At 45.3% G+C, this 15,098-nt stretch overlaps 1 protein-coding gene across 1 annotated transcript in view; it reads left to right on the top strand.

The window, feature by feature from the left end:
• LOC311226187 (E3 ubiquitin-protein ligase SH3RF3-like) overlaps nucleotides 1-15,098 on the top strand; it is a gene marked incomplete at its 3' end in the record, with an annotated part of 637,874 nt that overhangs the window by 375,922 nt on the left and 246,854 nt on the right. The window contains exon 3 of the mRNA XM_084311562.1: nucleotides 14,782-14,877. Coding sequence (XP_084167688.1) covers nucleotides 14,782-14,877 — 96 coding nt within the window. The remainder of the gene's footprint in view (nucleotides 1-14,781; nucleotides 14,878-15,098) is intronic.

The raw sequence follows: 15,098 nt of genomic DNA on the forward strand, positions 1-15,098 counted from the left end.
TTAAAAAAAAATTATTTTATATATATATATTTTTTTAATAAAATATATATATATTATATAATCATACTTGTAGTTGTATTATCTGCGAGACATCGCCACCACGCAACACGTCTAAATGCTCGCTATATGCAACCAGCTCCACTGTCTGTGTGTACTGAGTAGCCTCCAGCTACGGCCAGGATTCTCCGGAGCTGCAGCTGGGCCCTATACTGTAGCCTCCAGCTACGGCCAGGATTCTCCGGCGCTGCAGCTGGTCCCTATTGACTATATTCAGCGTGCCCTCAGCTCGAATACGCATCGACTCAGTGTTATAAGACATTGATATCAGGACGGAGCTATCTGAACTATTTAGTTTAATGGGACGTTTCGTTTTGAACAGTAAGCTAACGCAAGCTATCATGCACTACTAGACTTACTGGAGCATTTGTTGATAGCTATCAGTAGCTAGCCGGCTGGCAGGCTTGCCTGTAGCTGTTCCGCAACCGTTCCTACTTCCGGGGTAGGCCTGATTGGCCCCGACAGGCACGTGACCCGCCGCGGCCACGCCCCGCGGCAGCCCCAGGAGCAAGCGCGCTACTGCTGGAGTTCGCTTCGCCTTTCACATCGCTGCCGTTGGCAAAAGCAGGATGAGAGGCGAGAGCGTAGATTTCGCTGTGTATCATTTAATCATTTAACATTTGAAAGGCATACATTGTTGTCATACAGAAGTACAGAATACTTTTATCCAAAATGCTTCTTACTGTTACACTGTTAGAGACTGTGCAGTGCAACGCCCTACCCAGAGCTGTAAAGGAATGTGGATCACTACCCACTTTCAAAACCTCTCTCAAGGGACACCTACGGGAGACTGCAATTCAACACTGGCCCCTGTAAATATCCTAACCCAACCCCCTCCAATGTACAGTCATTTACCTAGTATGGTTTTGTCAATAGTCCAATGTACAATTTTGTTTGTTTGTACAGTGTCTCCCCCCCCCCCCCCCCCCCCCCTCAATGTACAGTTTTGCTTGTATATACAGTGTATCCCCCCCCCCCCCCCCAACCACCTCCAATGTAGATTACCCAGTATGGTTGTCAATATCCCAGTGTACCCAACCCCCCCCACCCAACCTCCTCCAATGTACAGTTTCTACGTCAAATGTATATACTCCCTTTTCCTGACTCCTTCTGTATCACAAACAGTACTGTATTTGCAAATCTGGTATGTCATAAATGTATAGATGTAGCAGTACTGACTATCCGTATGTCATGTATGTCATATATGTCCTGATGAATTGAAAATGGGGGACCCTGATGTAAACAAGACGAAAGTCTTTCTCTGGTCTGCATCTCCTTAACAATTGTGTGTATTGAGCTGTACTGTATTGTACCCATTCTGCAATCTGTTAATAAAGTTTTCAATCAATCAATCAAAGCACGGCTTTAGTCTCACTCGAGTGAGGAAGACCGCTGGTTCTCCAACATACAGCGGTGTGCTCTTCAGAATGTACCGGGAGAAACGTTTACTGTACCCCGCAGACATAAGCGTCTCACAGGGCTGAGCTGTGCACGGCTTTAGTCTCACTCGAGTGAGGAAGACCGCTGGTTCTCCAACATACAGCGGTGTGCTCTTCAGAATGTACCGGGAGAAACGTTTACTGTACCCCGCAGACATAAGCGTCTCACAGGGCTGAGCTGTGCACGGCTTTAGTCTCACTCGAGTGAGGAAGACCGCTGGTTCTCCAACATACAGCGGTGTGCTCTTCAGAATGTACCGGGAGAAACGTTTACTGTACCCCGCAGACATAATAAGCATATAAGCAGTGCTTACTAACGTTATTAGTTACGTTATTTCTGACCGAATTAGTCATTCATTTGTCTGCTTAATTCGCCAACGGCAGCAGTACTTAGAAGGCTATGGTGAAGAGGTACGTTTTTAGCTTATTCCTGAAAATATTAAGAGATCTAGCTTCCCTAATGTCCATAGGTAGTGTGTTCCATAACTTTGGTGCATAGTTAGCAAAGGCTGCATCCCTGATTTTCTTTAGACTGTGGCTTGGAACCTTCAATAGTAGATGATCGCAATGTTTATACTTTGTATATGGAGGAGGACCTTGAAATCAATTCTAAATGTTACAGATGATTACTGATGTAAACAGGGGGATCCTGATGTAAACAAGACAAAAGTCTTTCTCTGGTCTGCATCCCCTTAACACTTTGACTGCCGGGACCCGTCTTTAGACGTCTTTCCTGGCCATGCTAAAGTTGCCGGGGGACGCTGTACAGCGTCCTTATATCAATATTTCAAAAATCTGCGATCAGATTCATAATGTCCCTCCGCTGGCCTGAGATCCACCAGCAGGACCCACTGAGCTCTCTGGCGGTTCAGGAGCGCCATCTGGTGGCCGATCGGCGCAACCGCTTAACAGGAAGCGCAGTAGAGGTTTTGCTGGTCGGCCCTATTACTTCCGGGCACTCGGTATAGGTTCCGGCACTCTAGCTCGTCACACTACATAGCGATCGATTGCCAATAACTCGATAAACAACATGATTTGGACGTATATACCATTATACAAGCTGGAGATGGACCGGGTAATAATATATCCCATAATGATAAAATTTCGACTCGACGATGATCGCCCAACGGCGCGCGGAGACTGGGGTGAGTTTCAGCGTGTAACGTTACCATCTTCGATACTAACTGCTTTTATCAACATTTGACCCACATTAGATGATTGGTATAACGCTACCCACGGAATTATAAACGCCCCCTCGCCCATCCGGTCAACATCAGATGACGTGTAGTAACTTCTAGAAGTACGTCTAGTTGGAATTTTTTATATCGCGCTGATTGCCATCAAACTGTATTTCATCATCAATATAATGCATTTGGGGCTATATATCACGTTCTGGAGAAAGCTGCAGAAAGAGATGAAAACATACTTATACATTAGACCATACTTTACTATGAATATGTGAATGAAAAAGTTTAACGTTGCTACACAATGAACAATACATATAGGACTTTGAATGGGCCCTAATAATGGCAATGTAGCAATAGAATTAAAAAAGTTATAGCCCTGCAAAGAAGGGGACTTTCTCCATAGACAAATAGCGCTGGCAATCTATGGTATATCATTAATTTAACCCAAGGCAACCAAAGTGTTAACAATTGTATGTAATTGTATGTATAACATCGGCCAAATTTTTTCCGCGCTCGCGCAGCGCGCTCACGCTTTATAGTTTGGATTTGGCAGCTGGCTACAGCTGGCACTGATCCGTGAACCGTGAGTCGAATCAGTGAATCGGTTCATTGCAGTGAGCGTGTATCGAATCGCTCACTCACTGAAATGATCCGTTTGGCACATCACTAAGCAGTAGCGCGCTTGCTCCTGGGGCTGCCGCGGGGCGTGGCTGCGGCGGGTCACGTGCCTGTCGGGGCCAATCAGGCCTACTCCGGAAGTAGGAACGGTTGCGGAACAGCTACAGGCGGCAGGCTCACCGAGGTCCCAGTGTTTACAACAGCCACGGGTGCGAGAGGGCTGGAGGAGGAGCAGATGCCGCAGCTGTCTCCGTGTGTCTGAGTTCAGTTCAGTTCGGCTCACTATAGGAGGTCGAACAACGCGTCGAAAATATGAAGCAATACTAACTTTACTTTTCTTCATAGCTAAATCAGACAGTCAGCCAGTCTATCAGAGTGAGTGCTCAGTCGATTGTTCCCGCTGATCATACCTGCTGAGTGCTCACTGCTCAGCTCGCGTGAGTGACGTCATCGCGTCATCACACGCCTTGGATAATTTAGGAGTGAAATGCGAATCCAAGGCTTGAAAGCACTACTCGCAAGCCCGCCCCCAGATAATATTTACCAATCGCAACGGCCAATTAAAGGGGCAATTCGCGACGATATCATCGCAGTGTACAGCCCTGCTCAGGGATGTCCAACATTGCATTAGTGAGTGTTGCGTAGAAGTTGGCGTCGTAAAGATTAGGGGCATAAGCCGCTACCAATGCAATTTTCCTGTTACTATATTCTATTTTAGCAATGGTTACTCGGCCGTCTGCATCAGACCATACGTCCAACAATTTAATATTCAACTTCCGTTTCACGACTATAGCTACCCCACGGGATCTAGTTCCAAAAGATGAGTAGCTAATGTTATGATATATTTTGTCCGCCAGCTTTACATTTTCAGCCACTAAAAGGTGCGTTTCGCTTAAAAGAGCCACATCAACCTGTTTGTTTTTCATCAATGTAAGCAAGCTTTTGCGTTTATGTTGCTTGTTTAGTCCCCTAGTATTCCAAATCAATATATTCAAACTAGCCATAATCTAAACATGTTGCCGTATTCTTGTGTGCAATTCGTCTGGAGTAGCGATTTACAATAGATATATATCCAATTATTGAGGACCTGTTGAGAGCCGAGCTTGAGCAAGATAACAAACATATAGAACACCCATACATATAATCCCCTATTCCCCTATCCCTCCCTCCCGTACACGACCAGTCTGCCCAGACCGAGCACTTCATCCTTAACTTTCCTATGCATGCCATAGGACAGGGGTGGCCAACCAGTCAGAGACTAAGAGCCACAAAAATGATTGTGGTACCACAAAGAGCCACACCATATACCAGCATTTCTCAACCTTTTTTTTAAGTCACGGCACCCTTCATGTGTTTATAGGTCTCACCCTCTGGCCTCTGAAGTTGCTAATGTCTTTTTTATTTGGGCCTCACAGGGTCCTCCTCCTCCTCCTACTCCTAATCCTCCTCTACCTCCTCCTCGTCCTAATCCTCCTCTTCCTGCTCCTGCTAATCCTCCTCCTCCTGCTCCTAATCCTCCTTCTCCTGCTCCTGATCCTCCTCCTCCTCCTCTTCCTGCTCCTCATCCTCCTCCTCCTGCTCCTCCTCCTCCTCTTCCTCCTCCTCCTAATCCTCCTCCTCCTAATCCTCATCTTCCTCCTCCTCCTCCTGCTCCTAATCCTCCTCATCCTCCTCCTCTTCCTCCTCCTCCTAATCCTCATCTTCCTCCTCCTGCTCCTAATCATCCTCTTCCTCCTCTTCCTCCTCCTCCTGCTCCTAATCCTCATATTCCTCCTCCTCCTCCTCATCCTCCTCCTCCTCCTCCTCCTCTTCCTCTTCCTCTTCCTCCTGCTCCTAATCCTCGTCCTCGTCCTCCTGCTCCTCTTCCTCCTCCTCCTCCTGCTCCTCCTCCTCCTCCTAATCCTCCTCCTCCTCCTCCTGCTCCTCCTCCTGCTCCTCCTCCTCCTAATCCTCCTCCTCCTCCTCTTCCTCCTCTTCCTCCTCCTCCTCTTCCTCCTCCTAATCCTAATCCTCGTCCTCCTCCTCCTCCTCGTCCTCCTCCTCCTGCTCCTCCTCCTCCTAATCCTCGTCCTCCTCCTCCTGCTCCTCCTCCTCTTCCTCCTGCTCCTCCTCCTCCTCCTCCTCCTCCTCCTCCTCCTCCTCCACGGGGAGTAGCGTACTGGCTCATGTTAAATGGCAGGCCATGCATTATGCAGCAGTTTAGGGAACCGCGCAGGATCTTCATGTCCTCGGCTACAGTCCACTTGTTGCTGCTCTGGTCGTAGCGCTCCACGTTGGAGATGGGGTTGAAGTCATTGGAGTAGCCTCCGACCACGTAGAGCAGGTCGTCCAGCACCGCGATGCCAAAGAAGCTGCGGGGGGTGAGCATGGCGGGCAGGGCTCTCCAGGAGTCAGTCAAGGGGCTGTAGGCCTCCGCGCTACGCAGGCCGTTTACATCGCCCCACCCTCCCACCTGAGGACAGGACACATGAGAGGAATGTTTTAGTGTGTGGTTATTAAGGCAGGCAGACACTGTATTAATCCACTTAGGGAAATGAGGGCATCACAGCAGCATTGAAAGTCAAATGATACATATCTATATAAATATCTAGTATAAAGCATTTGTCTCTGTGTGCACCTACCGCATAGACTTGACCTCCGTATGCAGCGACTCCCAGTCCCCAACGCCTGCTGCTCATGGGGGCGATCAGAGTCCACTGGTCGGTGTCTGGGCTGTAGCACTCAGCTGTGAGCTGTAGAAAGCCACCACAGATGTAAACCTGTAATAAGAAAGAATATTCTAATTTAGTTTATATATTCCATTTGATTTCATTCTACTTTAATTGTCTGTTAATGTTGATGCACCAAAGGACCCAGACACATCTTTTGTATGTGCAAGCTTAATTGGCAATAAAGACATTCATGATTTCTGATCTAACGTTCCTTGTGTTCATCTACCACCATGTGTCCCTCAGTTCACCCACCTTGCCCTGGAGGGCTGCTGCCCCGGCGAAGATCCTGTGCTCCAGCATGGGTGAGATCAGTGTCCACTGGTTGGTTTCAGGCTCGTAGCGCTCGGCAGTGTTCAGTACGTGTCCTTCCTTCCCTCCCATGGCGTAGATACAGCCGTCCAACACGACCACGCTGACGTAACTGCGGCGTGAGTGCATGGGAGCCGCCTGCAGCCAGCTGCGAGTGACGGGGTTGAACCTGCGCACACTGTTCAAATACTCTGTGCCGGTTCTGCCACCGACGCAGTAGACCAGACCGCGGAGATAAGCGGTGCCGTGGCACCACCGGGGACTCTTCCCCTCAACGCTCACGTCCATCCATCCACCGGCTCGGATATCGTAAGCCTCCATGGTCATGCTGCCGCCACTCTCCCCTCCGATGGCCAATAGGACCTCCTGGGGCCGGCGTGGACGGGTCAGGGGGTTTGGGAGCCTGTCGGAGCCAGGGGGGTTCAGGACGCTGAGGATGAGGGGCCTGCAGTCGTGGCTGTCCCTCACCACAGGGTTGTTCTGGACGTTGTTCAGCAAGTAGTCAGGCCTCATCAAGCCCATGCGAACCTGGGTAGAGACAAGCAGACAGCGGGTACAACTTAGACATCGGTTGTAGACGGTTTCTGTTGCTAGGGAACAGTTTGGACCCAAATGTTTGAGAACCACTGTACTAGGGAACCTAGTGTTGTTTTAATGTAATGCACAGTAATACAATTCGTTTTTTTTTTTTATATAAATGTTTTTCTTTTCTTTTCTTTTCATACATAAAACAGAACATAACAGTACAATAATAATAATAAAAAAAAAAATATATAATAATAATAATAATAATAATAATAATAATAATAATAATAATAATAATAATAATAATAATAATAATAATAATAATAATAATAATAATAATAATAATAATAACAATAATAACAATGACAACAGCGACGACAACTATAATAACAGTAACATGAATCATAATGACCTTGACAAGAGACAGACAAACAAGAAAAAGTTAAATAATAAAATTAAAATTAAAAATAAATGTGGCTCAGGCACTAGCAACCATGTTTGTGTATCTGTAATACAATTAGTTACCTTGGGCAGCAGCAAAGGGATGTGTGTTTTACGCTCCTCACGGGAGTGGTCGATCCAACGGAGGACGGCCTCGAACACCGTCTCCTCGCTCTTCACGTTCAGGTCATCCCTCTCGATGATGTCCACCAGTTGCTGCGGGGACAGCTCCACAAACTCCTGTGAGACGTGCAACATCTCCTCAAAGTGGCACACGATGAAGAGATGGGCCTTGCGCCTCAGGTCAGGGCAGCAGTAGATGTCCACGAACCTCCAGATGCCGACACAGTTTTCCAGAGACAGCTGGCCTTCTAGGAAGTCAGAGCATGCTCCTACTATGCCAGTGACGCGAAGCTGGTCTGCAGCCACCAGAAGCTCTCCCACATTCTCTGCTGTCACCGGCACAAAGCGTGTGTAGGAGTACTCTATGATGAGCTGCATCATACCCGGGGACACCGAGTGAAGAGGGCTCTGTGGGACGCAGAGTATAGAGATATCTGATGAGTAAACAGTAAGCAACATTCTGTCCTGTGTAGTAATTAGGGCTGACCCCTATTAGTCGAATAGTCAACTAATCGGTCGAAAGGAGCCGTAGTCGACTGCCAACCTCTTAGAAGCGTGGCTAACACTAATGGCATGCATACCAGAGGCCAACTGCCTAAGAAAACAGGCTCAGAGGCACTGAAAGAGGATTTCACCCATCTAATGAACACACTAGACTAGAGCCATATGGAATCCGCGATCACGGAATCGCGGACGGAATCGCGGAATTGAGCAATAAAAATGGAATCAACTATAAAAAAAAATTAATTAAATTTTTTTTTTTTTTACTTTTTTTTTATGTTGTGGGACTTGTACAGCATTTTGTTCAACTTTGTCAGTGCTGTAAAGTTTAAACCTTTTTAAATCTTAGACAAACAAAACACTTTGCTTTCATGAAATATTGTAAGCAGTCATTTGAGGCTTCATAAAAGCAGCACAATGAACACAAATCTGTCAGTGCCGAGTCCGACCTCATCTTAAATAACAAACGGCATTGCTTGTTGTAGTTAACAAAGAGAGGCAGAGTTGATTTTGCAAAAATATATATACCTTTTTATTTTTTTTAATAATCGAATTTTATTTTCATATTCGAATGAAATAAATGAATGAAGCTTCGAAGTATTTAAGACAGCCCTATTAAATGGACTGTTATATCTTATTCAATTGTGGACATTTATTCATTCCCACTTATTAGACACTATTTCTGATGGTAAAATGAGCGTACAAAGCAAAATACAGAATTCTGAAATATTAAAACGGAAAAAACGGAATTTGGAAAAAAATTAAATGGAATTTGGAAAAAAATAAAACTGATTTCATATGGCTCTACACTAGACTAGACAAATATCAAGATGTATCCATCAGTGGACCAATTGCATGCTTTTGCAGAGGACAAGAAGCCTTCAGTCGACTCCTTCAGACATTAAGCACCCCCCACAGCCCAAATGGAATGATACAAAAATATATATATATAGATCTGAGAGCTTCTTCTTCTTCTTCTTATTTGAATTTCCGGCAGTGTAGACGCATCGTGGCGTATTACTGCCCTCCGCAATTCTTTTTATGGGCTCTTCTTCTTCTCCTTCTTCTCCTTCTTCACCGTCTTTTTCTCCTTCTACTGGACCCCGTCATCAACTACATTGTCCATTGGAGTGCAGCTAATGCTGCTACTTCCTGTCTGGGCCCCCCTCCGCGGGACCCTCCTTGCCCCCTGCGATCTTATTCTGGGCTGCTTTGTCCCTCTCAGCCCCCTCAGCCAATTCGCTATTCACCTCCTCCCAGCCCAGACCTTCCAATCCCAGATGTTGAACCGCTATCCTAACAATCATCTTCACCATCGCTGTTTTACCCTTAGCCTCTGCCATACCAGTAACTACCCCTGCCACGAAGGCCACAATACCTAATTTCTCCTCCCTTCCCCTCTCTCTTTCCACCTGCTCTACCCTCTCTGCCACATGCCCTCCTTCCACCCCCTGCACCCTTTCTTGGCTGCCCTGTCCTACCCTGCTAACCGCCTCAGCATACGACAACTTACCCTCCCTTCTCACTCTCCGAACCGCGACCTCCTTCTTCATCACCTCACACCCCCTAAACGCTACACTATGCTCCCCACCACAACTACAGCACTTCGGCTTCACTCCCTCTCCACACTTCCCATATTCATGTTCCCCGCCACACCTAGCGCACCTCAGCCCCTTCCTACACGTGGTAGCTATATGGCCAAACTCCTGGCACCTATAGCACCTAAGAGGATTCTGGACAAATGCCCTAACCCTATACATCCTACGCCCTACAAACACCTCCCTAGGAACAACCCCACCCTCAAACGACAAACGTAATCACTACCGTCTCCGTCACTGCCCTCTCTGCTCCCCTCTTCATCCTTTCTGCACTCTTAACTATGCCATTACGCCCGTTCTCCTTTAGCTTTTCCACCAGCTGCTCTACTGTAACCTCGACCGGTACCCCAGCTATCACCCCCTTACATCCCCCCTCCCCTACTCTCGCCACCCTACTTATACCCACCCCACCAATGCTCCCCATCTTCCTAGCCCTCTCCACCTGCCCCTCACTACCACACCCTACGGCCAGATTCCCATCCCACAAAACTCTCGCGTACTTTACCTCCCCTAATTGCTCGGCAATGAGTTTGGGCCACTCGAGCCTACCTACTTTCCCCTCTCCCCTCTCCCCCTCAAGCCTGACCACTATATGAATCACTTCCTCTTTTGCCACATCATTTCCAGCACCCTCGCCTCCCGGCCCACTTGAGCTATCGTCCCTCGCTTTCTTCCTCTTCCCCCCTTCTCCCCCACTCTCCTCCCCCCTACTCTCCATGTCACCACCCGACCCCTTACCCTTGCCCTGGCTACTCTCACCCCCATCGCTGTCGTTCCTCTCCGTCTGTTTCTTCCTCTTCTTCACCACCGTTACCCACCCCTCTTTCTCATTCTCCTCCCCACTCTTCTCCATTCTGTCCAGGTCTCTGGTGTCTGCCTCCTCCCCCTTTCCATTCCTCATTCTGTCCAGGCTGTCCAGGTCTCTGGTGTCTTCCTCCTCCCACACGGTGTCTTCCTCCCACATCTTCTGGTCTCTGGTGTCTTCCTCCTCCCATATGGAGTCGTCCTCCCACATCTTCTTTGTATCCTCTCTGGTGTCCTCCTCCCACATGGTAGTATTGTTGAATATATACTGTACACAAATGTTCTAGAATGGTCTATTATTATGATGTCATAATAGACCATTCTAGAACATTTGCCATCACAAATGTCTAGAATGTTTGATTATGACATCATACTGTGACATCACAAATGTTCTAGAATGTTAGATTATGAAAACATACTGTGACATCACGAATGTTCTAGAATGTTCTATTACGAACGAAGTGACATCTAAACCCTTTAATATCACCAGGGGTTGCCCTCAAGGCTCGCCTTTATCACCGCTTTTGTTCATTTTAGCTATCGAACCATTAGCAATAGCAATCAGGGCTAACAGACAGCTACATGGGATTGAAATCGGTAATAACGATCACAGAATAGCCCTTTTTGCGGACGATGTAATTTTGTTCCTAAAAAACCTAGACACATCGATACCCGCACTGCTTGATATAATTGATCAGTTCGGTAGTATCTCCGGATATAAATTGAACGCCTCAAAATCATCACTTATGCTGCTTAATGACAATGAGAGACAAACCGCTGACCAACAAGAATTCCCTTTCAAGCTCTCGAACAGTTTGACCTATCTGGGCATCAAAATAATACCACAAATAGAAAATATAACATCAATAAACTATGAACCTATGATAGACTCTGTATTCAAATCCATAGAGAGATGGATGTTCTTGCCCATCTCTGTGATAGGGAGGATAAACATACTAAAGATGTCCATACTACCAAATTTCTTATACTTATTTCAAAACATCCCTCTGGCACCACCGGTAGGAATGTTCGGAAAGATTGCGTCTCTCATCTCAAATTTTATATGGCGTAAGAAATGTCCTAGAGTCCGCCTATCTCTGTTGTACCTTCCATTTGATGCAGGGGGGTTGACCTGTCCTAACCTTCATTGGTATTACCTGGCCGCACAATTGAGAACTGTAATGTTTTATTTTTCTAAGGAAGACCCACCATCATGGATGGAAGTGGAAGCATACCCAATGCAACTACCACTACATTTATACATGTATTCAGCTGAGCCAAAATATTTAAGAAAACATACTACACACCCCATAGTGCTTAACATGATTAATGTATGGTATGAGGTAAAGACATTTATGAAAATAAACAACTCCATGTCACAATTCAGCCCAATCTGGGGAAACGTCTCATTTAAACCAGGCAAACTGGATGCTGGATTCAAACTATGGACAAAAGAAGGAATAAGTAAAATATCTGACCTTTACAAAGAGGGGGTCTTGATGTCTTTTGAGGAACTATCAATAAAATACAGCATCCCAAGGAAGCATTTTTTTTAAATACTTGCAACTGAGAAGTTTAATTTCCTCTCTGCAAAACCAATCACTGGCAATTCCTACACTTTCATCTTTAGAAAAAATTATCATCAAGAACTGCAACAGCAAAGGCCTGTTATCAATGTTCTATAACTGGCTTGTATCTGGTTCAGACGAGACGTCAATATCTAGATTGGAGGCATGGAGGCTGGACTTGGGAGAGGAGATCTCAAACGAGGACTGGAACAGAGCATGCGAGGAGGCTCAGACACAAACAGCCAACACTAGCTTAAAACTACTTCAATACAAATGGCTGATGCAGACTTATATAACCCAAACTGAATAAATACAACAGCAACACACCAGACAGTTGCTTTAAATGTACCGAGGATCGGGGAACTTTTATACATTGTATTTGGGAATGTGACAAAATCAAGAAGTTCTGGGGGGAGGTGGTGAATAAAATCAAAGATATCCTGTCAGTGAATATCCCATTAGACTCCAAAATGATATTGCTACATTTATATCCAATAAATTTGAACCTGAGAACCAAACAATTTAAATGTATTGATTTTGCTATACTGCAGGCAAAAACAACAATAGCTTTCAATTGGAAGAAAATAGACGCACCCACAATCGGTGCTTGGATTAAAAACATGGCACAATGCATGTCTATGGCGAGAATAACATATATCCTCAGGAACAATATAGAGGTTTACGAGGATATATGGAAACCATTTAATGAATATCTGAGAAGGGAAGATATAGGAGGGCTGCTATAGGATGAGTCCCCCCGCTCTCTCCCGCGGTCAGCCGTGACCCGGACCCCGGGAGAGACCGGAGGCACGCCAGTGAAGGTGTTGTAAAGATGTCATTTATTTATATTTATTTTTATTTTTATTTTTATTTAAATTTTCTTTTCTTCTTTTCAATTATTTTTATTTATGTACGAGCTATTCTACTGGAGGTACCAATGAATGTACATATTATTTCTGTATAACAACAGTAAAAACAAACTCAAAGATGCTAAGAGAGAGAAAAGGGGAGGGGGGAGGGGGTATGTGGGTATACGTATAAACTTGTGGAGAAAAGGAATTAAGAATAACTGACGACAATGAAAACCTGAAATGTGTACTGTAAAACCAAATAAAAATATTGTATAAAAAAAAGAAGTACAGTATAGTATCTTTTTACAGTAGAAGTACAGTATAGTATCTGTTTACAGTAAAAGTACAGTATGGTATCTGTTTACTAACCAAGCTAACCTGAACCAAGCTAACCTGAATCAAGCTAACCTGAACCAAGCTAAACTTACCTGAAATAGTCACTGCAGTCACACAGGAGGGCCTTGTGGGCATTCAACTCAGTGCTGTTGACTTTAATAACCACATCACATAACCTATCCTCCAGATGCAGCTCATTAAGGATTGTACAGGACATTGTTTCCTTTTCCATGTGGTAGCCGGAAACAACAAGTGATATCTTCACTTGGTCTTCTGAGATCTGAGAGAATTGTTGAATATATACTGTACACAAATGTTCTAGAATGGTAGAACATTTGTCATCACAAATGTCTAGAATGTTTGATTATGACATCATACTGTGACATCACAAATGTTCTAGAATGTTTGATTATGACACATACTGTGACATCACAAATGTTCTAGAATGTTCTATTACGACACATACTGTGACATCACAAATGTTCTAGAATGTTTGATTATGACATCATACTGTGACATCACAAATGTTCTAGAGTGTTTGATTATGACATCATACTGTGACATCACAACGGAACAATTGAAAATCATCTGGCGACCCCCCTCGCGACCTGCACTTTGGGAACCCCTGTTATAGTGAATAGAATAGATGAATAGATCAGTTCACAATGATCTGGGCGTATGGTGACATGCTCTGCTCTTTTTTTAGTAATTTCTTGAGTACTTATTTATTTATGTATTGCGTCTGTGTAAATGATTGTATGTAAATAGAAACATGAAGAAGAGATAGATTTAATTTTTTATATATAAACAAAAAAAATCTGTAATAAAAGAAAATGTAATCTCTCTCTCTTTCTGTGTGCGTATGTGTTTCTCTCTCTATCTTTCTCTATTTCTCTCACACTCTATCTCTCTCTCTCATACATACACACACAGCTCCCCCTCCCCCCTGCGGTGTGCTGTATGTGCCTTGTCATGTGTAACCGGCAGCCCTGTGCAATATTGTTTTCTCTGTGTGAGAAAGGTAATTACTCCCTGTGACTAATACACACTCATTTACCAACATTATCACGGACGTCCCTAATGGACTATCAGAGGCCTCCACTCCTAATACACAGGAGAGGAGAGGAAGGGAGGGGAGAGGCATGGGGAGGAAGGGAGGGGAGAGGGGAGGAGGGGAGAGGATAGGAATGGGGAGGAGAGGAAAGAGAAGATGGGAGATGAGAGAGAGGTGGAGAGGAAATAGGAGAAGAGGGGAGATGAGAGGTGCCAGAGAGGAAAGAAAGGAGATATAAGATTGTGTGTGTGAGATATAAGAGTATTGTTTTTGTGTGTGTGTGTGTGTGTGTGTGTGTGTGTGTGTGTGTGTGTGTGTGTGTGTGTGTGTGTGAGAGTGTGTGAGAGTGTGTGAGAGTGTGTGTGTGTGTGTGTGTGAGAGAGAGAGAGAGAGAGAGAGAGAGAGAGAGAGAGAGAGAGAGAGAGAGATGCATGGATGTTGCCTGAACTGAACTCACATGAACACATGAACGTGTTATCATTTCGGCTACAAACTACTATTTGAAAAGGAATCACAGACATTTTGTGTGTGTCTGTGTCTGTTTGTCTGTGTGCATAATCAAACTCTCTCTCCCTCTCCCCCTGTTTCTCTATCTCCCTATCCCTCACTTGCTCTCTCTTCCTCTCTCTCCCCATCTCTCTCTCTCTCTCTGCTGTCAGGATGAGGTACTAACAGTGATCAGACGAGTGGATGACAACTGGGCAGAAGGCATGCTGGGAGACAAGATCGGCATCTTCCCCATTCTCTACGTGGAGGTACCAACCCACCACCATACACACACACACCACACACACACACACACACACACACACACACACACACACACACACACACACACACACACACACACACACAAACACATTTACTGTTAGAGAGAGAGTGAGTCTTTCCTGATGCAAGGTCCTAACAAGGTGCATTAGTGGTGTGTTGGTGCTGCTAAGGAAGGTGTCAGTCGTTGAGTGTGTGGATGACAAAT

This window comes from Notolepis coatsorum (assembly GCF_963971535.1).
Source record: "Notolepis coatsorum genome assembly, chromosome: 3".
In the NCBI taxonomy this organism is placed as follows: Eukaryota; Metazoa; Chordata; class Actinopteri; order Aulopiformes; family Paralepididae; genus Notolepis; species Notolepis coatsorum.